The following is a 26,286-nucleotide window of genomic DNA, read 5'->3' as shown; positions in this document are numbered from 1 at the left end:
GTTTCGGGGGGGGGTCTTGCCTGTGTTGTGGGCTATATAAATCTCGTATCTTACCATATCACACTTTTGATTTTAGTTCGTTTGACAGATACTTTGCCAAAGCAATGGCACAAAACAGTGTGAGAGATCTTTTGTGTTATTATGAGAAGTTCTAAAAGTTTTTTCGCTTCATTATGAAACTGTGGCAGCACTGCAATGGTACAATTATTATTTAACAGACCTCTACATGCTTGCGCATGTTTCATGTTGAGTTTTTATAAGCTGCTAGGTCGATCTCTCTGGGCAAACAGCTTACACTAAAGCTGTTGTCTTTCTTGCACTTGAAGCCGAAGTGGTCGCAAACTGGAAGTGAACACAAACTGGCGCTGCCTATCCTGCCCATCATTCACTGCAGTAGTTTCCGGGGTACCGTTTTTTCCCTTGCATTTTTACTTTTTTTTACTCAGTAACAGATGTGATTTAAAATGTAGCAAAGTACAATACTTCAAACAAAACATACTTAAGTAAAATTACAGATTTTAAAAACTACTTTAAAAAGAAGTACACAAAAAAAACTCAATTACAGTAACGCGAGTAATTGTAATTTGATACTTTCCACCTCTGGTCAGGCCTGTCATACCTACTCATAGCACCTACCACTTTGTGCTTGGTCTTCACAAGCAGATCAGCTATTCTCTTTGCTGTTGTGCCTCATTCCAGGATTAACCACTATGGCAAAGTGAAAGAGACAAAGATTCTTGACATGTGCTGTTGGTCTCCCATGGCAATAATTACCATACACATTGTCTTTAAACTCTCAGAGCCAAGGTGTTGACATCCATCACAGTTTTTTCTTTTCACTTACAGTTTTGACACTGTTTGCTGGTGTCTTGGATGTGGCCAAATTTGGTCGGTGCAACTCATTTTCTTTTTTTCTTGTTTGGCTGTTTTCTCCTTTCATGTATCTAAAGTACCCACACTAAACCTACTCTCTCTCTCTCTGTGTGTGTGTGTGTGTGTGTGTGTGTGTGTGTGTGTGTGTGTAGATTGGACACTACCCTGATAGACTTCACAGACATGAAGTGTCAGCGCGGGGACCTCAGTTTCATCTTCAACGGCAATGCCATCCCCTCCGAGTCTTTTGTTGTGCTGGACAACGAACAGAAAGTCTACCAGCGGATACACCATGAGGTGTGTGAGACATGCCAATATATAAGACTGAAAGATTGCGGCCCCTAATTCTCTCAATTAATTGTTTTGTCTACAAAATGTTAGAACATAATAAAAAAAAAGGTTTAATATTTTTCCAGAGCCATATTCAAATATCTTATTCAAATAAATAGTTTTAGCTCTACCGCATTACTGAACTTTTGGTTGTGGGGCTAAAACTGTATGGTTTGTTCTGATGGTGATGCCAAAAAATGCTGTTTAAAATCAAAAAGGTCTATGATGAGTCTTTTCAGTAAGCGACATGGCAGTGTTCCTTCGTAGTTTGATGTTATGTGCGAGTGGAAAATGTGACCTGACGGTGAAACTAAACAAAAGGTTATGTCACCACTATCATTTAAATCAGCCTTTTGGGGAGCATGAATACTCATGCAACATTTTTGTGCAATCTGGCCAGTAGTTGTTAAGATATCTTTCTCTTTATCAAAGATTTAGAGGAACCGACAGACATTAAAGTGATGGTTTCTTTCTACCACATACTGAGCGTCCATACCTTTGTTGATTCCTCTGTAATTTCCTGACGCTGTCCTGTATTTTCAGGAATCAGAGATGGAGACAGAGGAGGAAGTGGACATTCTGATGAGCAGTGATGTGTACTCCGCCACGCTATCCACCAAGTCCATCACCTTTTCCAGGGCGCAGACCGGCTGGCTGTTCAGAGAGGACAAGACGGTTGGTGTCCGTTGTTGTATTTGTATTGTTATGATATTATTACTCCCACCACTACAGCTTTTCCCAAGTCAGCTGTGGGTCACAGAGTTTCACCTGGACGTGGAATTTCTGGAATTTGTAGTAGCTTGATCCAGACAGAAAGTTGGGAATTTGATCTATTCTCTGGGTAAAGCAGGAAATGGAAGGTACACAGATATATCAAAATGTATATTACAGATTATATGTAACATACCACAGTTGCAATATATGATGTTTTTCAGCTAGTTTACTCAAAAGGACCCCAGACTGTTGACCCCTTTACATGTCTGACCTGAAAAACAACATGGACAAACTAAAAGCCATAATCGGTCTGGTCTGGCAAGTGCTCTGACTCTGTTAGATGCCTTGTCTTATGAAAATCCATAATATGAGAAATATATGGATTCCTGTACTCATACTTTTTACTTTTACTTTGCTGTAAAAGCAATAGTGCCAGCAAAGTAAAGGATTGCAGATAAATTAACAATAGTTTGACAAGTCTGGACTGAATTAGAATTGCTTAGATTTATTATTATTTTTTTGTTCTTTTCCCATTTCTTTCCATCTTTTTGGGCAAATAAATTCAGTCACTATTATGTATTATTATCCTGACCTGTAAATGTTGTTTCTCTGTGTCTTCTTGTTATCTCACCTCATTAGCCTTTCTCTGTCAGAATAGGGCTCTTGTTTCAGAACTACAGCTCTGCTATTCATTGCTGTAGACTCCGTCCAGTCTCCTGATCATGTTCCCTGTGTTACATCTCCCATACCAGGCAGGAAAGACAGTAAATAAATCAGTGATAACCCCAGGAGGGAACCACAGGTGATAGGCTCAGAATTAAATAACAACACAGACAGGGCAGGGGGCATGAAGGTGGTGGATGAGTTATGTGGGTATTGCTTTCTGTCCTCTCGCTCCTTTGTCCTTTTGACATGTGTTTAAAGGGAAATTGGTGACTCAGCAGGGGGACTTGTCTAAGTGTTTCTTCTACCTCCAGGAGCGCGTGGGAAACTTTCTGGCAGATTTCTACTCTGTGAACGGCCTGGTGCTCGAGTCCAGGAAGAGACGGGAGCATCTGAGCGAGGAGGATATCTTGAGGAACAAAGCCATCATGGAGAGCCTGAGCAAAGGAGGAAATCTCATAGAGCAGAACTTTGAGGTGAGTCAGGCTTCGAATATGGCTGTTTGTCACTTGTCATTTCAGCAGGGTGATGGAGGAAGCAGAGAGACTTCCACCAGAGAATCCACAATACCCCCGCCATCATCAACCTTGATGTGATTATTGGGTTTATGGGGCACCACGGAACATCGCATCACGAACATCCTATCGTAGATTGGTGTTGACACCTGCACGTTGACAATATGACATTACATGGCAGCCAATATGACCAACATCCACCTTGACAAATCTTCACTGACTCCCACAGTCCTGTTATGAAACTGAAAGTACAATCTGGACTTTAAGGGAGTGTCTAGTGTCTTCAGCCTCCGGCAGCAAACAACAGATCAGGATGCTGTAGATTTAAGAATTTCTGATCACTCTGACTTATTTTATTGTACAATGTTTCTCAATTTCTTACGTATTTCATTAATTGGACATCATTGGCCATTTTTGACAAAGACGTTCCAGGACCTATGGAACCAAACTAGGAACTAAATGTATCTGTCCTGTATTCCACAGCATCTGAAGTACCCTGAAGATTAGGCAAATTAGAACGCTGACAAAAAAAAAGCTGTGGCGGTGTTTTAAACATTCACACACAGAAGAAACAAAAACAGAGTGATTCTCTGAACAGTCAGCGACATTCAGCCTCGCAAAAGCCAGAAAGTACTACCCTCGGAGTAGGGAAGTATAGGTTTTAACCCGTGATGCAATGTATCTCATCTACATATCTCCTCCAGTTTTTTTCTCACAGGTTCTCATTCAGCGATCAAGTTGTATCAGCAAAACCTGGTTAAACTTGTTCAACTGATTTTAGTTGCCTTCTTTTGGTCCTTTTGCTGTGACAGATCACAGTCACAGACATCATAAATCTTTGTCTTTCAAAAAAGTCCTAGAAGAAACGATAGCTAATAGAGTGCAGCTGGACACTTAGACCAAAGATGCACATGTAAAGTTACTTTGTGACTCACTGCGAGGAACTTCGATAAACATCCTGTTGACTTATACCTGCAGAGTAACCACCAGTCCAGTCCTGAAACTGTCCTGTCCTGCTGGAACCTCGGGGTAGGACATGAGTCTCAAACTAAATAAACCCCCCAGTTCTCACTACTGTATCTGTACAAAGATAACTCCTGTAGAAACAGCATGGACTTCCTGTCAGACCTTGTCAATCAACTTGGCATGGTTTATTGAAACATTCCTGTCTGACTCCCCGCTGTTGTTACTTTGATGTTTTTGTTTTTTTGTTTCGCACATGAAAACAAAATGAAAAGCTGCCCCCTATCACTGTTACAGGTCCCCCCCCCCCCCATTCCATTCTCATCCACTATGCATGGATTTGAGTCCCAGCACTGCTACCTAGTAGTAAAAGCTACAAAGCTGCACCTTCACATTCACAGGGATGACTCTCCCACCCACCATCCCCTCATAGTATGTTCCAGACTTTGCTTAGCAAGCCCTGGTCTAAACACTGACAATAAAGCCAGTCACACAGTGAAGTCAAAGCCTCTCAACACTCAATGGGTGCCTTTTTAACTGCTCGGTTGTTTTTTGTTGCCCCCCCACCCCCGTTCTGTGCTGGGCTTTGTCTCATCAGTGTCCTCTGTTGTCTGTCAGTGTATTTTCTCATTTAAATTAGTGCCAACTCATGTTTAAAGTGAAAAAGCTGTGTTTTAGTGGGTCTCAGCGTCGATGTGGAAATAGTTTTTCCTTCCGCCCCAGTGGAAAATCATACGTGGAAAGTGGGTGAGCAGAAAATAAGCAGCTGGTGTGACGTAGCTGTGTTTACCACAGCGAGGGAGATCTGTGGACACAGGGAAGCATCGGGGGCTTTTGAACAGGGCTTGACACTATTGATCACATGGATGAAGGCTAAAACCCCTGGTGCCATGGAATGATGGAGGGGTGGTACTGGCATACCAGCAGATCAGGGCCTCGGCAGGCTGTGTGTACTCTGTCCTCGTCACAACAACACGCCAGAGCTGATACACACGGTGAACTAAGATATCTTCTCCATTTGTATTCACAGGACACACGGCTGACTCTTGGCACAGCCAGGTGTCCTGTCATCCACAACATTTTTCCACATTATTCTGCCCTACTTGCTTATTTAACCACGGCTTACAAAAGCGAGGTCAGCTGGTGTGTTTGAACGTTGGCAAGAACTGCAAGATCATTTTAGGTGAAAGTCAGTTTTAGGAGAAACCGCATGGAGCTCACTACAGTTCTATTTCAGGGTCAGCACAAGCAGAACCAATCTTAAAGTGAAGAACTGAAGAAGAACTCTTTACAGTTTATTTCCTCAGAAAGATGAGATTATTTGAAATGAGGAGGAAACTCCTACATGTTTTTATCTGGTTGACTTTTTATTGTACATGTTCTGTTTGTCTTTTTGTCCATCTTGCTGTTTGTGCCCCGAGTTCTTTCCTCCAGGTTTTTGCTGTAGATGTTTTGTTAATGCATGTAATGCTACACACTTACTTTTTGAGGCAGATAAGAAAATAAACAGAAAAAAACAGCAACAAAAGATAAATACAGAAACTGTTTGCCTCAATTTGTAAAGTACCTACCTCAGTAAACATTCATATTGAGCTGTAAATGAAACAGACAGTCTGCAGTCTGAGGTGATGTCTTTACTGCTTTTCTTTCTTACTGTTTATTGCTGCTGTATTTGCAGTAATTTATTCCTGTAAAGGATTAAGAGCAGAAACACTGCTGTTCAGGAAGTAAGCGCAATATGAACGTAGCTAGATTAAAAAACACTGTTAAATAGTATCACGTCTCTGGTATCAGATGTTTAGTGGTGTACTAAATTATAGTAATTCAATTACGCTTTATTTGCAAGGCTTAAAAGGCCAAACTGAGGTTAGTGATGCACCGGGGCCCTCTAGTGGCCTGTGCTGATCATGTCATCGCTGTGGGAATAAATCAAGACATACTGATTAAATGTAGAGATTCCACTTTCTTTTTTAAGATTATTTGTTTGGGCTTTTCCACCTTTTAATTGTTGACAGGACAGCTAGTTGAGAAAGGGGGGGGGAAGACATGCAGGAAATCGTCACAGGTCGGATTCGAACCCTGGACCTCTGCGTCAGGGCATAAACCTCTCAGTACATGTGCGCCTGCTCTACCCACTGATTCAACCCGGCCACAGATTCCACTTTCTTAACTGAGGTCTTCATGTGACTTTAGTCAGGTTTACTGTTGAGTGGAAATTGGCAGTGCAGATTTTACAAAGAAGCAGATAGGTTAAGCGTAATGTTAGAATATTCTCAGTTTAATCAGGAATCATTGTGTTTTGTCTGACATCAGTGTGAATTTTAACCATTGTTTTTTATTGTGTTTTTTTTTCTTGTGTGTGGCCCTGCAGTAGTTTAGTCTTTAGATCTGCCCTTAACATGTTTTTGTTTTCTCTCTGCTCTTCAGCCGGCGAGGAGGCAATCTCTAACTGCCCCTTCACCCAACACTATATCCTGGGTAGAATACATCACTGCTGACAATGGAAAGTAGGTTTTACAGGGGAAACCAGACCATTGAGGAAAAAAATTATGTTACAGTCACATATTGTATTTGTGAATCAAGGAACAAAATATCTGATTGTCCTTTGAAAATTAACCATTCCTTTAGTTTCCCTCTCTAAAAACATGGAAAGTTAGACTTAAGATTAATCACATTTCAATAGGAAATATATTGCTGCATGATTGTTACGTATTTATGTAATTTCCATACACATTGTAGACTATGTTGTCTTCTCGCACACGTCACGTGTAATATTACGTATGTATTTTTTCATTTTACAGAATAATTCATGTATAAACATCTCAAGTTTCAGTGTCACAGAATGTTTAACTGCACTTTTCAAGGCCAGTTGTTTCCTCTGACTGATAAGAGTCACGATCAGTTACTGTTCAGCAGAAAGAACACGAGTGACAGAAAACCGAGCGAGTTACTTCCATGAAAATAACGAAAATGTCAATACTCATCAGCTGTTTTTAGTATTGGAAAAAAAGTACAGTGGAAGATTTCTGCATATTAAAAAGTGGCTACATTCTGACAGGTTGTTGTTTCTCTCTGTCTGCTCAGAGCTCCTCATCTCGGAAGAGAGCTGGTCTGCAAAGAGAGCAAGAAAAACTTCAAAGCCACAATAGCCATGAGTCAAGACTTCCCTCTGGGCATCGAATCGTGAGTCTTCTCTTTAACTTGGCATCCAGACTGTTAAAAAGAACTAAAGGCAGCCAATATTCCCTCTGGTTATTTTCTCCTGGCATGTGCAGAGTGGTGATAAAATGGAAATTACTTATTTGTGCAAATGGCAGAAACACCTTTTTGTTGGAATTGATTCTTTCCTTTACATTTACTGAAACTCTGATTTTGTTTTTGTCTGTCTTTTAAAGCTTTGAATTTTTATTTTCATTTTCTAATTACTGATTGATTGTGTACAACAATGTGTTGTTAGAGTTCCGTCCTGTGAAGCTTAAAATGGTTGATATAATCGGCAAATTTAAGTTAAAGGTCCTATGACATGGTGCTCTTTGGATGCTTTTATATAGACCTTAGTGGTCCCCTAATACTGTATCTGAAGTCTCTTTCCCGAAATTCAGCCTTGGTGCAGAATTACAGCCACTAGAGCCAGTCCCACAATGAGCTTTCCTTAATATGTGCCATTTGTGTCTGTAGCTATTGAGGAGGAGAGAGGGGGGGCAAGGTGGAGAATGGGGGTGTGGCTTTGACCAACTGCCTCTTCGCTCGTTTGAAAGCCATGATGTCTCTCTCTTTCTCATGGGTGGGCCAAATTCTCTGGGCGGGCAAAGCAGAGAAAGGGGAGGTAATCTTGCTCCTTATGAGGTCATAAGGAGGAGATTCCAGATCGGCCCATCTGAGCTTTCATTTTCTCAAAGGCAGAGCAGGATACCCAGGGCTCGGTTTACATCTATCGCCATTTCTAGCTACTGGGGGACCATAGGCAGGCTGGGGGAACGCATATTAATGTTAAAAAACCTCATAAAGTGAAATTTTCATGCCATGGGACCTTTAAGTTCATACTGTTGTACTGAAATAAACAAACACATCTCACAACATTTGGCAACATCTAAGAACTTACCATTTATAACCAGTAAAATATATATATATATATATATATATATATTTTTTTTTTTTTTTTTTTTTTTTTTTATTTCAGCTCTATGTTTATTTGTGGGTAGTTTCTTGTCAGTAACCTGTCACCATTTGTTGTTTTTGTTCTCCGCCAGGTTATTGAATGTTCTGGAAGTGATTGCACCCTTCAAGCACTTTAATAAACTCCGGGAGTTTGTTCAGATGAAGCTCCCCCCTGGCTTTCCTGTCAAACTGGGTAAGTAGATGTAATTATCCTGTGTAAGATTGATAGATTAAAAGGATTTTTTTTCATTCGATATTTTCTCCAACTCATTTAAAATATGGAAAGAAATCAGACAATGGCCGGTATACCAAAAGTAAAAAAAAAAAAGCATGCCTGTAAGATTTCCAAAGATATAATTCGTAATTCTGCTTATGTCTCCCTGCAGACATCCCTGTCTTCCCTACGATCACAGCCACCGTGACATTTCAGGAGTTTCGATATGATGAGTTTGATCAATCTATTTTTACCATTCCCAACGACTATAAAGAAGACCCAAGCCGCTTCCCTGACCTTTAACCTCTCGAGCTGGAACAGGAAACAAACGTGCAGCAAGACAACATTATGCTACAAAACATACATTTCGAATTACAAAAGAAAAAATGGAGGGGAAAAAACGGCAGTAATTGTTTCTTGACAGTTTATGGATTTCCATCGCCCATCCCAACCCTGAACACAAACCGCACGACGACCCAAATTGACATACAGGACTAAAATGGCGTCATCAGAGCTGAAGGAGGCCAACTGTAACAGAGAGGTCGACATCTCTTCATAATAACAAAGTGTTTGGAAGCTCTTAGATTGGGTTAAATCCAGCAGCCAAGGCCGAAAGTGCAACTAGCTTGGAGCTGAGAGTCTGAACCTCTCATCAGTGAGAGGGCATTGAAGTTAAAATGAGTGACAGCGGAGTCGGTGAGTTTTCTGTATATGGGCTATGAGTAGAAGATAAACAACCAGTTCAGTCGATACTATGTATTTAAGTATGTAAGTAATGTTTATAAAGGGAATGTGTTTAACTTACCTGTAGTAAAGCACTGATATTACTGTGGGAGAAATTCCACAAAAAATTAATTTTTTGGTGTCACTTAAAATTCGCAATACTAAAAACCAGTTTTGGAAAATGCAGTTCTGGAAGTTGCGTCTTGTTTAGGTCAGTTTTTGTAGAATTCCTTAAAGTGCGCGTGTGTGTGTAAAATTGATTTTTATGGGCATGGAGTAGCATCACTGAGCGTTCACGCACTATTTAGATCCACTACAGCCACTTGACATTCAGTTCAGAGTTTATAAACACTCATTTTGTGATACTCAACTCTTAATCCTGCATTTGAAAATGTATAGTTTCATCGAGGCAAAGCTAGAAATGCTGGTGTTTTTACGGTACCACAAAGTTTTCTCTTAGTTGTTTGGAGTGGCAGCACGTGTAAGTAATGATGTCTTTTGTTTCATACTACACCTTTGTAAACGATGTAACAAACTGTACAATCGTGCTGAAAGAAGAAATCTGGGGATTGTATAGGAAGTAGATATTAGGGAATGAATGACTGACTACAACAGTCATGCCATTTTTACACTATAACAAGAACCAGGCTTTCCCCCTGCACAGAATGTATATACATGTTTTATGAGCTTTTGTCTTTTATGTTCTCTTTTCTTATTATTTGTGCTGATGAGTTTAAGATGCCCTCTGCAAGAGGAAGAGTTGTGGATTTTTTTTAATGTATCATCACAAGTTAATTGAGAGTTTGTTGATTTGTAACACGGTGGAAGTTGCTATTTTTGTACATACTTGTAATGTTTTAAAGGAAAAATGAATCTAATAATTCTTCTGTCATTATTTCCCGACTATATCTGATAAACCTTTTGAACCTCCTCCAGATGTGTTAAACCAACAATCACCTCTACAGGGTGAAAAGCACAAAGCACCAAGCTTCCTCCTGAAATTAAGTCCAGGTGTTGACTGGAGGCTGGAAATGATAAACTCTTAGGTGTTGTGCTCATGTTTGTTCGTTAACTTGCCTGGCTGCTACTGGACTTTAAAATCAAAGTGTACTACACAGATTTGGTGGCTCAAAGTGTTGTTAAATCAATTAGTTTTTTTTTACATCTATATTCAGTATCAGTATAACCAAATACAGTACATTTAATTTTTCAAATTACATTCCTCCTTACGGCAAGTGCAGCTAACGTTATTGGAAGTGTGCCTCCTCACTGTCAACTCTCCATTTTATTTCATGCTCCTTCCTGTTTTCAGCTGCTTCAATTTTCTATGTTTTCAGTAGGGAATTCATCTACATGTCCGTTGTACAGCAAAAACTGTTGTATAAGTCTGCGACACTATTTTCATATAAAATGTATTAAAATAAAAATTCCACATATCTGAGTTTGGACTTCCATATTTTTTCACAACCTTGATTTACTGTTACTGATTGAAACCTTATAATTGACAGAGAAGGGATTAAAAAAACATTAAAATGTCACAAAAAAGTCATAGTATATGAAGTATGTCATAAGAGAATCCACAAAAAGTCATAGTATATGAAGTATGTCATAAGAGAATTCACAAAAAGTCATAGTATGTCATAAAAAGTGTTATAGTACAGTGTGTCATAAAACAGTCATAGTATAGTATGTCATAGAAAGTGTTATAGTATGTCATAAAAATGTAAAAAATGTCATAGTATGTCATAAAAAGGTTTTAAAAAAGTCATGTTATAAAAAAATTTTTTAAAGTTGTAAATTATACTTTTTTTTTTAAAAGTCATGGTGTAGTATGTCATAAAAAAGTTTTTAAAAAAGTCATGGTATAGTATGTCATAATCTCGCATTGCCAGACCTACCTCCACAGCGCTGCGTATGAGGGTCTGGCGAGTCCACACAGCATTCTGGGATGGGAGAAAAACGTGCTCTGGTTTATTGGCATTCCTAATTTGGCACTAATCACAATTGTCTCAGGCGGCGCTAAGCGCCGTACGGAGCAACGGTGCCTCTGCAAAATAGCCTTGGGAGGAATTTGTTTTGGTGGAACGTGTACGTTCAAAAGTTGTTTTAGTCGTCCAACAGAAAACTCCGATTGGACAGATAGTCTAGCTAGCTGTCTGGATTTACCCTGCAGAGATCTGAGAAAAGGTTAACCATATAGTCCTCATAAAACGACCAGAGTTGAAAATGCCAACACAAAGGAAGCCCAAGGCAGAGATGGGGACTCGAGTCGCACTTAAGTCACACTAACAGCTGACTTCAGACTTGACTCGGACTCGACCCAAAAGACTTCAGACTTGACTCGGACTCGAGCTTCGAGACTCGTCAACAACCTGTTTTCATACAATCATTGCTTTTTAAATCTAAATGTATTAATGTATTTCTATTTTCTTTTATTGGCGCATATACGGGGAAACGTATGACGAGCTGTATGTCCCCTGCACTTTGCCATAATGTGCAACGTAACGCATGCGCCTATGTGCGCGCACATATCAAAAAATGCATTGCAGATGGCGACACCAAGTCCTCCCGGAGTTGTGCCTTTTGTCATTAGTTTTGCTTTCAATAACTTGGTAAACAGTGGCAGTAAGTGAGCAGCTACATACAAGGTGTGTGGCACCAAGATAAATGATGCCGGATCAACAACGTCGGACTTCATCAGGCATCTAAAAACGCATCCAAATAGGTCAGTCACTCACACTAATGTGAAAGAGACGTTACATTTAGCATATATCGTCACAGGTAACAAGCTAACCATCGCAAAGTGTTGTGCTAATGATGGGAACAGGCAAATAGTATCTTTATAGTTAGTAGTCGCTGAGGCTAAGAAATCCATGGCGCACAGGAGGCGGGACGCACGGATCCATCTCCCCAGGAACAAACGCTGTGGTGGGTGTGCAAACTCAGGTGATGCGTAATTGATCCCGTGGATGATTTGTAGGCTATTAAGTGAACAAGCTGTACCCGGTCCACCAAACACTGGGCCGTCTTGACTGTCTTAATTCTGCACATATTTCTGTTACTGTAGCCCTATTTACTATTTCATTATTTCATCCATACGTGGCGCAGCGGATCCGTGCGCACTGTCACCTGCCGTGGAGACGCTGGCCTCACTAACCTCTCCTCCTCTGAGTCGGGTCTCCCTCGCGCTGGACTCAGTTTCACTGAGCGTACTAACACTTAGAAAATAAATGGCATTAAATCAGTGAGTTCAAACTGGTTATTGTGCGTAATTTGGACTGACACTGAGATGCATGTTGTTCTGTAACCGGTGTGGCGCTGCCACTTTTCTCTTGATTTCCACTTCGACATTTTTTTGAGTGAAAGAGACGTTACATTTAGCACATATCATCACAAGTAACAAGCTAACCATCGCATAGTGTTGTGCTAATGCTGGGAACATGCACATTGTATCTTTATTGTTGTATCCATATGATGTGACAGCTACAGGACATGCTTTGAATTCCTAAGATTTAACAATACAGTGTTAGGGACAGATCAGATGGCCAGAGACTTGAGACTTGACTTGGACTTGACTTGGACTCATGGCAAAAGACTTGAGACTTGACTTGGACTTGACTTGGACTCATGGCAAAAGACTTGAGACTTGACTTGGACTCATGGCAAAAGACTTGAGACTTGACTTGGACTCGAGCTCAAAGACTTGAGACTTGACTTGGACTTGCAAAAAATGACTTGTGAACATCTCTGGCCCAAGGCAACGGATATCTGGCCTAAATAAGTAAAATCCGGCGGAACTTTATAAAATGTAATGAAAGTCATAGTATAGTATGTCATAAAAAAGTTTTTAAAAAGTCATAGTATAGTATATCATAAAAAGTCATAGTATAGTATGTCATAAACAAAGGCTATACTAAAAGGTTTTTAAAAAGTCAGTATAGTATGTCATAAAAATGTTTTAAAAAAAAGTCAAAGTATAGTATGTCATAAAAATGTCAAAAAAGTCAAAGTATAGTATGTCATAAAAATGTCATAAAACTTCATAGTATAGTATATCATAAAAATGTTTTTTTTTAAAAAGTAATAATATAGTATGTCATAAAAATGTTGTGAAAAAAGTCATAGTATGCTAACTGCTAACCAGTGAAGTTGCAGTTTACATCCGTCTGTCCAGACTTGCATAATATATATGTAGTGGAGACTTTGAAGCAATTTAACAAAAGGTATTACAGTTTTTGCCGATTACTTACACACTAAAAGTGAATGCTTAGACAAAAGCATCAAAACCTCAACCTTTTGTAACCATGCCTTAAACAAAGGCACCAAAGGTACAAACATGTTTTCGGCTTTGCACTTTGTTTGCAATTCTGCAACACAGTTCTTGCATAACACTACACACTGTTTCTTACATTAGACATTTTTTTCAAGAATGAAAAACTCTTGCAATCATTGGGAAAACACTTCTCTTCAAAATGCAAAACTATCTGAAATTGGCAACACACCCACACACATGATCACCTTGTGTGCTGCCAGTTTGCAAGGAGTTCTCCATCACCATGCCACTGCTACATAATGTAGTTGTATAGGAATTACCACAGCAGCCCAGGTTTGTTGTCATAGACATACTATATTATGACTTTTTTTTTTACTTTTTTCGACATACTATACTATGACTTTTTAATATCTCTTTTCGACAAACTACAGTATGACTTTTTAATATTTTTTTTCGACATACTATACTATGACTTTTTTTCAACACAGTATACTATGACTTTTTATAACTCTTTTCGACATACTATACTATTACTTTTTTTTATAATTTTTTTGACATAGTTTACAATTACTTTTTTATAATTGTTTTCGACATACTATACTATGACTTTTTTGGGACTTTTTCAACATACTATACCATGACTTTTTCTGGACTTTTTTTGACAGATTATACTATGACTTTTTTATAATTTTTTTCGACATACTATATTATGAGTTTTTTCAACATTCTTTACTTTTACTTTTTATACATTTTTTTCCGACATATTAAACTATGATTTATTCATAATTATTTTCAAAACTATACTATGCCTTTTAATGACTTTTCTTCGACATACTATTCTATGACTTTTCTCGACATACTATGATTTTTTTATAATTTATTTTCGACAGACTATACTACAACATTTTTATAATTTTTTTCGACATACTATACTATGGCTTTTTCAGGGGGGTTTTCAACATACTGACATGACATGACTTTTTTCGATATATACTATGACTTTTTTACTACTTTTTTGTGACTTTTTTCAACATGCTATACTATGACTTTTTGGGTCTTTTTTCGACATACTAAACTATGACTTTTTATGACTTTTTTCGACATACTATACCATGACTTTTTTATGACTTTTTTCGACATACTATACCATGACTTTTTTATGACTTTTTTCGACATACTATACTATGACTTTTTTATGACTTTTTTGACATACTGCACTATGACTTTTTTATGACTTTTTTCAACATACTACACTTTGACTTTTTTATATTTTTTTCCGAAATACTATACCATGACTTTTTTATGACTTTTTTCGACATACTATACTGTGACTTTTTTCATATTTTTTTCCGACATACTATACTATGACTTTTTTATGACTTTTTTCAACATACTATACTATGACTTTTTTGTTACTTTTTTCGACATACTATATATACTATGACTTTTTTATGACTTTTTTCAACATATTATACTATGACTTTTTGTGACTTTTTTCAACATGCTATACTATACTATATATTGGGACTTTTTTCGACATACTACTTTTTTGTGACTGTTTTCAACATACTATACTATGACTTTTTTATATTTTTTTCCGACATACTATACTGACTTTTTTTTCGACATAGTATACTATGCCTTTTTTTCCACATAGTATACTATGTTTTTGATATACTATACTATGACTTTTTCGGGACTTTATTCGACATACTATACTATGACTTTTTTTATGACTTTTCCGACATACTTATACTGTGACTTTTTTTCGACATACTATACTATGCCTTTTTTGTTACTTTTTTCGACATACTATACTATGACTTTTTTTGACATACTATACCATGACTTTTTTTCGACAGACTTTTTTGAGATTTTCTTTTTGAAATACTATACTAACTTTTTTATGACTTTTTTCGACATACTATACTATGACTTTTTCAACATACTATACTATCACTTTTTTTGACTTTTTATGTGACTTTTTCGACATGCTATACTATGACTTTTTTTGACATACTATACCATGACTTTTTTTCGACAGACTTTTTTGAGATTTTCTTTTTGAAATACTATACTAACTTTTTTATGACTTTTTTCGACATACTATACTATGACTTTTTCAACATACTATACTATCACTTTTTTTGACTTTTTATGTGACTTTTTCGACATGCTATACTATGACTTTCTCATGACTTTTTTCAACATGCTATACTATGACTTTTTTCAACATAATACTTTTTTGTGACTTTTTTTGATATACTATATTATGACTTTTTTGGGACTTTATTCAACATACTATACTATGACTTTTCTTAACATTCTATACTATGACTTTTTCGGGACTTTATTTGACATACTATACTATGACTTTTTATAATTTTTTTCGACAGACTATTCTATGACTTTTTTCAACTTACAGACTTTTTTTGGGGGGGTTTTGACATACTATACTAGGACTTTTTTCAACTTACTATACTATGACTTTTTTCAACAACCTATACAATGACTTTTTTGTTACTTTTTTCGACATACTATACTTTGAATTTTTTCGACATAGTATATTATCACTTTTTTATGAGTTTTTTCGACATACTATACTATTACTTTTTAATAGTTTTTTCCAACAGCTATACTATGACTTTCTCATGGCTTTTTTCAACATGCTATACTATTACTTTTTTCGACATAATACGTTTTTGTGACTGTTTTCCACATACTATAATATGACTTTTTTATATTTTTTTCGACATACTATACGGACTTTATTTTTTTCAAAATACTATACTATGACTTTTTTCCGACACTGACTTTTTTGAGATTTTCTTTTTGAAATACTTTTTCATGACTTTTTCCGACACTGTATACTGACTTTGTCACTTTTTTCGACATCCTATATTACTTTTATGACTTTTTCGACATACTATACTATGACTTTTTCAAGATTTTTTTTCAACGTAATATACAATTACTTTTTTCGACATAGTATGACTTTTTAATATTTTTTTCAGACATACTATACTATGACTTTCGACATGCTGTAACTCTTTGGGACTTGTTTTCGACGTAATAGACATTGACTGTAACGTAATGGCAAAATAATGTGACGTTTAAGTTGATATAAATGCATGTCCTTGAATCCTGACATTCTCAAGTACAACCAAATTAAGGGGCATCCCCAATTTAGTTGAAAATGACACCTTAAGTGTTTTTCCCACACTGGTTCTAAAATTAAACACTTTCAAACAGGAGACCTGGGGGACTGGTGGCCATCTTGGATTTGATGGCCAATCTGACTTCCCTCCACATCCGAAAATAAACCTTATTGTATGCACCATCTGTATAAAAAAGTATTCTTTGGCAAAACGTGGATGATCCACACATGTTCAACCTGGCAGCATAGAAGTCAGGCAGTATAATGTGGAAGGGAGATGGAAAAGACTTTGTTTGCACTTTTCCTGTGCAGCCCGCGATTATATTCTGGCACTCTGTCATAAAAACTTTGAAATATCCCTGGTTTCATTTGTACAAAAACTGATGTTTAAACAATTCGCTATTTTACAGGCAGTTGTGTCTGACATGTCTTTGCACTGAGCGGTTCACAGGCAACCAGAGAAGATGCCAGGAAATTACATAAAGTGATTAACTGTAGAAAAGCCTAACATTTGCTTAAACATTCTTTCAGCAACAAAGCAAGCTGACAGTTTGAGCCAATTTTATTAGTTTCCTTTGGAAAACCTAATGTATTTCATTGCAACAACACATTTCAATCTACAGTGTACACTTACAAAGGGTTGTATATAGGAAGGTCAGCTGAAACAGGACTTCGTGCATTACAGTTAAAGCAAAATGGTTGGTGCTGGGAGGTGAGCGACTAACAATCTGAAAGGAGAAAGGACTCAATCCCGACTAGTAAAATATTTACATAAACAGCATTTTAAATGGGAAATGCTGTGTATTCTACTGCCAGGAAGACAGAGTTTGAACACAAAGGCAACAAAAAGAAGAATCAACAGGATATTAAAAAAAAAAAAGTACAACAATGACAATTTAAAACCATGTCTCATGTTATTCATATTTTAGTCCTCTTTACAAAAATTATTGGACTGCTTTCCTTCTACAACTGCTTTTCCCCCAATGCTTCTACAGTTAAGACAACAAATCTTTAACTTTGAGTGATCAGGCACAGACATGTTGTGGCCTATATTAAAAATATAAAAAGAGGAAAGTGGAAAAGGTAACGAGGTCTGGTTTGGGATGTTCTTAGTCGCTCATCTCCATGTCTTCCTGATGGTGGTCGTCTCCATTCAGTTTGGACTTTTTAGGGATTTGACCCTCTGATCTCTCCATCTCATCCTGGCCTTTGGGGGATGAGGCAGAGTCGGAGTCGCTCTTCCTCTCATCGTCGTCCTCCTCTCTTTCCTTTTCACTGTCATAACCTTGCTCCTCTTCATCGTAATCCCGGGTCACCTGTCAAGACAACTTAAGGAGTTAAAAAAAAAAGGGGAATTCAGAAGCTTCAGCTAAATTCACATTAAAATGTAGCCACCTATTGGGATGTTCAATTAGATGCCAGTAATTTCAATATAAAATTCCATGCTCCAAACGTACCTTAACATCTCCTTTCTCGCTATCGGATTTGCGTTCCCGATCTCGCTCCTTGTCTTTGCTCTTCTTCTTCTTACTGCTGGAGCGTTCCCTTTCATCTCGGCTCCGGTCCCTGTCCTCCCTCCTGTCTCTATCCCGGTCCTTCTCACGTTCCTTGTCCTTCTTTTTCTCTTTCTTGTGACTGAACAAGACAAAAGCATAATTTTTAGTCATTGTACTTAATTAATTGCATGAAAAATGCACTTGACAACTCACCGTCTGAGCGATGGAGACCTGGACAACCTCCTCCTGGGGGACCGAGATGCACTGCGGCTTCGCCTGTGCCTCCTGAGACACAAAGTAAAAAAAAAAACAAAAAAAAAAACAAAAAACGTTAATACTATTATGGACTGCTGCCATTTGAAGTTATGTGCTTTTGTGAATGTAGCTTCACATTAACTGAAAGGAAGTACACCTGTTGTGACCAGAATGTGTGCCTGTGATTCATAACAGCGCTCAGACCACTCACCGACTAATGCTTCGAGACCTCCTGGCACTGCTGTAGCTCTTGGGGGGCGTCTTAGACCTTTTCTTAGACTTTTCCTCCTTCCTCCTGTCCCTGATCAAGACACAAGCAAGGTCAACATTAGCAAACAGCAGCACATTGCAGGAAACAAAAACTGGATGTACTCGCAGCTCTTGGAAGTGAATGTTTTTGCAAAGTATTGTGTTTTCAGAGAGTGGCAGGTTTAAAAAATTAATTAAAATCATGACTACAACTACAGCTCAAATTCTGTAGCAGTGGTTCACACGTGTTTGGGAATAAAATGAATAAAGGCAGCTATATTTTAGTACTGAGGACAGTGGAGATGCTGACCTAGATCTACTACGCCGGCCTCTGTCCCGGGAGTGGGTCCTCCTCCTCCGCGGACTCTTGGACCTCCTCCTACTCCTTGAATGAGACCTCCGCCGAGACCTGCTCTTCGTACGTCTGCCAAAATGAAGCAGTGGCACATTTTAAAACAGTAAATTACTGTCAGAAATGAAATACACTGTTAATGTCTTGTTGTATGTAGACACCAGAGTTTATTTTGTTTTCACATCTGATATGGCTCATCCAGAGTCAGAGTTTGTTATGCAGGTGTCTTTACCGGTGTCTTGAGCGAGATCTGGAGCGCCTGCGCCGTGACCGTGAACGGGAGCGGGAATGTTTGCGCTTGTCATCTTTCTTATCTGTAAAAACAATGGCGAAGTTAAATGTGTAACAAGGAGGTACAGACTTATTGCTCACATGACGTAAAAAAATATTCCACCACTGACTGAACTAAAACAATTCCAACACAATGTTTTAACTGGACATTAGCATTTTCACTCATCATAATGTACTATAAATAAAACAAGCAGCCTTTTCTGCAAAGGGGACATGAGGAAACGGGCACTCACTTCCTGGTTCAATGGCTGCAGAGATGAGAGACTGGGCCTCTCGGACTCTCTTCATGGCCTCTTCAATCTCCTTATTGGAGGCATCATTTTTCAGCCCTGCATTCAAGTTCAGTCCGGCCGCTAATGGATTCAGTCTGCAAGTGCCATCAACGGTTTAGTTTTTTACTGCAAAAAAAGTATTTAGGCGTACTAGATTGCGTACTCTGATAAAATAGTGTATAGTTTCTTACTTGGGGTCCATGGACTGCATGAGCTTCAAGAAGTCTGCAGAAAGAGCCTGAAAGAGATGTGACAAGGTTATTACCATTAGAAACATTTTGTTTTAATATGCTGCAACTATGCAGGTGACTGATCAAGTGCTCACCTGGGGGTTCATGTTAGGGCCCTGCATTCCCATGGCAGCCATTTGCTCCATGCTGGGAGCTCCAAGACTTCCGAATGGCGTCCCTCCCATCTGAAATAAACACACACACACACTGTTACACTTTGCAGAGCTAAATAACAGCACTCGCCACAATTTTTTTTTATTTTGCATCCAGCAGATCCAACACAGCATCATGTCTGAATTATTGTGCCCATTTACACAAGTGTTGGTGCTTTCATGCTTACTCAATCCATGGTAGTCCTGGTAAATCTGGCTCAAACACTATCAATTAGTTTTGAAATAGGCTCCATTCACACTGGGTCCAACATTTGTATTTATTGCAATGAGAGTGATTTATTTCAAAAAGGAATTCACAAAGTTCCCTCTCTGCACACAATTGTTCCTTTTTGCACGGTAACAATATGAACAATTGTGTGGCATTTTCCTAATTTCCTTCTACATCTTCACATTTACCTTCTTCAACACATGATAATAGATAAATACCAATTTCTGAGATGTCTAACTCTGGGTTTTGGAAAACACAACCACGAAGAGTTTACAGGCTCTCAAAACTTTGACAAATATGGCCAATATTCACAGTGCTGCCTGGAGGGTAAAAACATATTGCATGTTTTGGGAAATTGTCAGGAGTCACGCAAGTGTAAAAATGTGTATGTTACATGAACTATAATTTGGCTTACAGTTAGTTACGTTTAAGATCAAAGGAACTCTTATAGCAATCGAAAAGACACCCAAAATGATCATGAACAATGTTAGCATTTAAGTTAAACTCACTGTTGCCAGAGGATTGGGTGTTGGAAGAAGGCCTCCCCCAGGCATCATTCCTGCCACGGCATTGGCTGGAGCCAGCAGAGACATAGCTTTAGATTCATCAGGAATGACTCCTGGAGGAAAACGAACAATATTTCAGTACATGCTCCATGCAAATATTGATAAACACTCAGACAAGACTTGCAGACAAGCCACCTTAGTCTAACTACTCTGTAGTAAAAAAATAAAAAGAAATGATCAAAAATCCACTTTTTTGTCTTGTCTGTAAATCTTGATCCCTGACTTTTTTGTGTGAAAGTATGATTGTAGGATTAGCAGCTATGAGTTTATAAGTCACAATACACACTGTGGTCAACACTGCCAAGATTTTTATCACCTGTACTTGTTTTTTAAGTCATGAACCAAACGTAAGCAAGCACAGCCAGTTGTCCCGTGGGATGTGCTCTCAACTTTCATTAGATGTTTTATGAACAAGCGACTCGTGCCGGCTGCTTCGCTATAAAGCACACAAGAACATTGAGATACAGAAAGAAAAGTTCATGATTTGGGTGTAGACAAGGGTACATTTCAACATCACTTACCATTACCAATACAAAAACAGAAAAGGTTCAGACATATTACCTTTTCTGGGCTTTTGTTGGTGGTTACTTTGTACAATCCCACCACAAAAAAGAAAAACTTACTTTGCAACCAGATAGCATTGCTAACAAGCTACAGTACTGCTAGGTTTTAGCCAACAGTATGTTACTAAAAACACAGAACAATGTCAAAGATAAACTGCACTAACAGTTAAGGGCTATTAAAAGCAAAAGCTGTGATAAAATCACGACAAATGTGCCCAAAACTGAAGAAACCAAACAGTAAAATCAAAAGGGAAAATCTATTGGAGATGATCATCCATGGTGCAATCTGAAAACAGGCTATTTTTTTTTATCTGACATTTTACATTTTAAATTGGGAGAAAGAGAGAGACACACACACACACACGCGCGCACACACACACACACACACACACACACACACACACAACAGAAAGGACACTTGAGAAACAGGATAAGGCTGCAGAAGACAAAACTGTTGGTGGCATTTTCAGCAGGGCCTGGTATATAGGGCTGGCTGAACCAGGAAAAAGAACTGTAAAACACAACAACAAAAGAAACACCACTGTTAAACGTGAGATTCACTCAACTCTTTCAGAGTCATGTGTGGAGAGGGTCAATAAAAAGCATTTTACTGCAACATCAAGCAGAGGCTTAAAACTACTTTTATCTTGTGTGTTAGTGAAAATTTTGAAATACAGATGCACAGTGTAAAATAATACAAGGCTTTGGCACATGAAGCAAGTAAATGCCAAAGGCAATTTGTGTGCTTATCATGATTAATAACCAAATTATATACTAATCAACTTCCACAACATCTGCAAAATCTATTCTAGCATGCACAGCTGTTTTATCTATTCTGCATACTTTGTGCTGGTGTAGGGATGCCCCGAACATTTTGCCCCCGATCTGCGCCATTTAATATTAACATTCTGCCAATACCAAGTCCCAATACACTATTTATATTTTCCTTTTGTAATGCAGCCTATTCTCAGCCTATCAGGCCAAGATTACATTTAATAAAGTAATTCAGTTGGGATAGGTTTGTTTAACATTAAGAAAACAAAGCCACACCCTAACACCACAACACAGGTAAAGTCTTCGCTTATTTGGCTGATTTGATCTCTCCTCAGAACTGTGTGGACCTGTAAGACCGTGCTTGATTGACATCTCCCTCACTCTATTGCTAGGCTTTGTTGCACCTGTTAGGGCAGGGCAACTTACACCTGGAGTTTGGTGACCTAAGCAAACTCCCACCTTAGCCCCGCCCAACTTAAACCTGAAAATATGCCTTATCAGCCAGTAACTGGAAACACCAGTGTGTATGTGCAGGGTCTTTAATGTTTCCTACGGCGTTGCATATATTATCAATGGACAAAGGAGTGTCGGCGTGGATCTGTTTTTTTAAGCGGTGTATAACATCAGCACGCTGATGCATGCCATCAGTGTGGATAACATGAAGTGAACTCATTGTTGATGTTTATTGGTTCAAGCACAATGGGAAATTTTGACAACTGGCATACCCAGAGTGCAAAAGGTTCAAATATAAACAGGATCAGAAATGGCTTTAAAGTCAATACCAATTAACTAAAAAAAATGTCTTGATCTGCCTCGATACCGATCCAGCAGATCTGCTCGGGGCATCCCTAGTCTGGTGCATGCCTACTAATCGACGTACATTTTATTTAAAAAATATTTAAACTCTTTGAACTTTGAATTGAGATTGCCCTGCACCCTCTCCTACCACTCCCTTATTTTACTTAAGAGTTTTGTGGCTTTTTTTTTTTTCTCAAGAAAAGATGCCTTGAACAGAGAGAAAAAAATAAAGAGTTAATATTTTACTGCAGAACAAGAGACAGAAGGGGGCTTGCGAGCCTGGTGCCATTATTTTTTTCTAATCTCCTGATGGCAGCAGAGGACCACTTTCAGCCAGCAAGGAAGGGGCTCTCTGCAAATGACTTGTCCACTATGAAAACCACAACACAAATAACAGAGAGAGAAGTTTACAGCTAGATTGTCAGACATGGACACAAATGTACATTTCCCTTTTACATACCTAAAAATGCCAAGCACTGTAAAGCTTAGCAAATTTTGCTTGGTCACAAAAACTCATAATGGCTCAGATAGTGTTTGCTATTCTATCAAAACAACCTACAAATTTTGATGTATGTTCACAGATATCCATGTAAGTAAGACAAGAATAAAACAGACACCCACCTTCGGCAAAAGGGACCACGATCAAGGCTCGGTCCACGAAGACGGTGTTCGTCAGGTGTTGGGAAACTCCCACCGACTCAGACTCAAGGAACTTTACAAAACAGACACGTGAAGTCACAGGCAAGGGAGAGTCACTGGAAGAAAATACAGATATGTTGTGCAAAGAATACAAACAAGGAGACCCAACATGCCTTCTTCAAACTGACAATGAGTGTTGTGTCCCCAGGGACAACTAACTTAATAATGGATTATGGGCTGTACAATCTCATCCACTCTCTGACCTCTACCATCCTTTGCTTAGACCAACAAGGTATCTTAGAGACGTTTTATAGTGTGTTGTAGTGTTATCACAACTCTCATCGACAATCTGTTGAGAATCAAAGAACACTGTCGATCACTGACGCTTTGAACCTTTGATGTTGTTATGGTCCTCGACATGTCCTACCTGCTGAGAAGCCAGGTGTAATTGGATACAGGAAAATACAAAGCAGAGAACAATTATTTCCTACTATAGTCAATGTTAAAATACTGTAGAGTACGTATTGCAGTAGCTCATTAGCATCCCAAGGGAGATGTGGGGAACCCAAGGGATTGCCAACAGGACGTCACTGACATGACAACATTAACGCTAAGTTAATTTGTTTTTCCACATTGTTTAAATCAGCAATTCCTACATTAAGAAAATGCTGCAGCTGTTACATCTAGGGCTGCAACTAATGTTCATTTACACTGTTGATTAATCTGACAAACTAATTTTCCCATTACTTAATTGTTTAGTCTGTCAGAAAAAGAGAAAATACAAATTAAATTTACAGTGATGTAAAGCAGAAAAAGACAGAAGCTTAAATTGGTTAATGCTAGGCAATGCCTGCAAAAGCGTTTTTAAAAGCGGTTCTTGCCGCCCGGCAGAGGTACAGCACTGTGAACTCTGGGCAGCAGAGCAGAATACTTGCGCGTTCCCATGGGCGGCAACCGCATACCCCTATCGCCGTGATCAAAACCGCTTCGCCTCTGCCGCCTTCTCCTCATAGAAATGACTAGAGGCGGCGGGTTAGCGCGCAGCGGTGTGAAAGCTCCATAACTGTTAACTAGCTACATTTGAGTCTGTAAAAGAAAGGACATTTCAATCCTTGCTTAAACCCTCACATAATGACATAACATGAGAAATTATCAGTACATGTGTCCCTCATACGGAATCGTTAAGGCGAGTGCTGCTGCTGAACTAAAGGCGCGGGCAAACGTTAGCATTAGCATGCCGTGCAGAGAGGCCTAACGTTACTCGACACTACAGGCCTCAAGAGAAGCCCAGCGTGAGCCACGTAAGCTCGGCAAAGACATCGTTTTACCAATTAATAGTTCATAATACTCACTCAGGTGGAAACAGTTTGAGCTCCTCTATGTTCCCGAGGAATCCAAACAGAGTCCTCATTTGTTCGGACGTTGTGCTCGGGGAGACATTTGTCACCTGAATGACGTGCGTGTTGGAATTCATTTTTCGCGAATGCTAATCAAGCTAGCTAGCTTTGTGCTAGCAACGTGCCTGAATTTAAAACGAAACGAGCTGGGTAACGTTTACGAAAAAAACAACATCAGGCGATTACAAAAGCTAGCATTGCTCCTGTAGATAGAAGATGGTACATTTGCTGCGGGCAAATCCGCAACGGCCGCGAGCAGCAAAGAGCAACAATGCCGCTGCCGAAAATGTCGCGAGGCACGGATGCTGCTTTCACGTGCAGTTTGTAAACTCGTATTCATGAGTTTTCCCTAGCAAACACGGGAAAATAATGCTTTTGGTTGATATTTACCAGTGGTAAAAATAGTAATACTACCTTTTAAAAATACTTGCATTGTATTGCATTGCATCATATCTTATAAGGTAATTGTTTGTCTATAGCTTGGCTGATACTGGATTTTTGAGGCCGATACTGATATCAATATTTGTGAGTTTAAAACATATAATATTATACATACACACCATAGACGTATAAAAAGTATACATATACACTACCGGTCAAAAGTTTGGGGTCACTTAGAAATTTCCATTCCACTCCATTATAGACAGAATACCAGCTGAGATCAGTTGCATTGTTTTTTTAACCAGGGCAGCAGTTTTCAGATTACATTATGTGCTTAGATAATTGCAAAAGGGTTCTCCAATGTTTTCTCAGTTAGCCTTTTAAAATGATATCAGATTAGTAAACAGAATGTGCCTTTGGAACATTAGATGAATGGTTGCTGATAATGGGCAATGTAGATATTGCATTAAAGATCAGCTACTTCTTTCTACAACAGTCGAGAACCCTTTTGCAATTATCTAAGCACATAATGTAATAAGAAAACTGCTGCCCTGATTAAAAAAACAATGCAACTGATCTCAGCTGGTATTCTGTCTGTAATGGAGTGGAATGGAAATTTCTAAGTGACCCCAAACTTTTGACCAGTAGTATATATATATATATATATTATAGGCTATATGCATTTTTAAACAGTTGTTGATAAACATAACGTAAAAAAACAACATTGTGATAAAAAACCCTTAGATTTACATACTAAGATGGATATTTACTGTCAAATATATGAGATACTGTAATTACCTCAAATTTAGTTTGACATTTCTGTAGGCCTACTGCAATTTTTTGTTACTTTCTGGCAGACATATACGCTGATACCAATATATCGTCAAAATTAGTTACAATATAGTTTCCGCTGAAATGCACTGGAGTATAGAGGAGCATCAAATGGAAAAACTCATGTAAAGTTCTCCAAGACTGAACTCAAGTACAGTAGGTTACTTGAGTAAATATCTATATGTACTGTATATTTATAAAGCTCCAGAAACAGCACAACGAGGAGAA

At 38.5% G+C, this 26,286-nt stretch overlaps 2 protein-coding genes across 8 annotated transcripts in view; one reads left to right on the top strand and one right to left on the bottom strand.

Annotated features, from left to right (window-relative positions):
* The window catches only part of LOC116055330 (ankyrin repeat domain-containing protein 13C), a 36,255-nt gene extending 25,666 nt beyond the window's left edge, over window positions 1–10,589 (top strand). Inside the window, exons 7-13 of the mRNA XM_031307261.2 lie at window positions 1,026–1,170; window positions 1,747–1,878; window positions 2,895–3,056; window positions 6,486–6,565; window positions 7,143–7,241; window positions 8,309–8,409; window positions 8,603–10,589. Of these exons, the coding sequence (XP_031163121.1) occupies window positions 1,026–1,170; window positions 1,747–1,878; window positions 2,895–3,056; window positions 6,486–6,565; window positions 7,143–7,241; window positions 8,309–8,409; window positions 8,603–8,733 (850 nt within the window). The 3' untranslated portion in view covers window positions 8,734–10,589. The remainder of the gene's footprint in view (window positions 1–1,025; window positions 1,171–1,746; window positions 1,879–2,894; window positions 3,057–6,485; window positions 6,566–7,142; window positions 7,242–8,308; window positions 8,410–8,602) is intronic.
* Window positions 10,590–17,127: 6,538 nt separating this feature from the next.
* On the bottom strand, window positions 17,128–25,162 carry LOC116055271 (serine/arginine-rich splicing factor 11). Of its 7 annotated transcripts, none has more exons than XM_031307114.2 (12): window positions 24,802–25,162; window positions 23,432–23,565; window positions 20,619–20,728; window positions 19,824–19,913; window positions 19,690–19,736; window positions 19,460–19,593; window positions 19,168–19,249; window positions 18,894–19,007; window positions 18,546–18,635; window positions 18,293–18,364; window positions 18,041–18,218; window positions 17,128–17,899 (listed from the first exon to the last, which is right to left on the bottom strand). In XM_031307114.2, the coding sequence occupies exons 1-12, from the start codon at window positions 24,921–24,923 to the stop codon at window positions 17,693–17,695; spliced, it is 1,380 nt and encodes a 459-aa protein (XP_031162974.1). In that variant the 5' UTR covers window positions 24,924–25,162; the 3' UTR covers window positions 17,128–17,692. The 7 variants fall into 7 exon arrangements, with proteins under 7 accessions (XP_031162974.1, XP_035863031.1, XP_031162976.1 ...); XM_036007138.1 differs by having other exon boundaries at window positions 20,622–20,728; XM_031307116.2 differs by lacking the exon at window positions 24,802–25,162 and adding an exon at window positions 20,992–23,180 and having other exon boundaries at window positions 23,432–24,301.
* Window positions 25,163–26,286: the final 1,124 nt, after the last annotated feature.

The sequence above is a fragment of the Sander lucioperca genome, chromosome 11 (genome assembly GCF_008315115.2).
Source record: "Sander lucioperca isolate FBNREF2018 chromosome 11, SLUC_FBN_1.2, whole genome shotgun sequence".
NCBI lineage: Eukaryota > Metazoa > Chordata > Actinopteri > Perciformes > Percidae > Sander > Sander lucioperca.
The sequence above is the reverse complement of the archived record's forward strand: the minus strand, read 5'-3'. Positions and strand labels throughout refer to the sequence as shown.

Bases quoted from the DNA above. Each gene is read 5' to 3' on its own strand.
- LOC116055271 (XM_031307114.2), bottom strand. From the start codon at position 24,923: ATGAATTCCAACACGCACGTCATTCAGGTGACAAATGTCTCCCCGAGC. The intron at 23,566-24,801 runs GTGAGTATTATG...ATTTTCTTCCAG, and splicing joins CTCAAACTGTTTCCACCTGA to TGACTCTCCCTTGCCTGTGA. The intron at 19,594-19,689 runs GTAAGAAACTAT...TGGCACTTGCAG, and splicing joins ATGCAGTCCATGGACCCCAA to ACTGAATCCATTAGCGGCCG.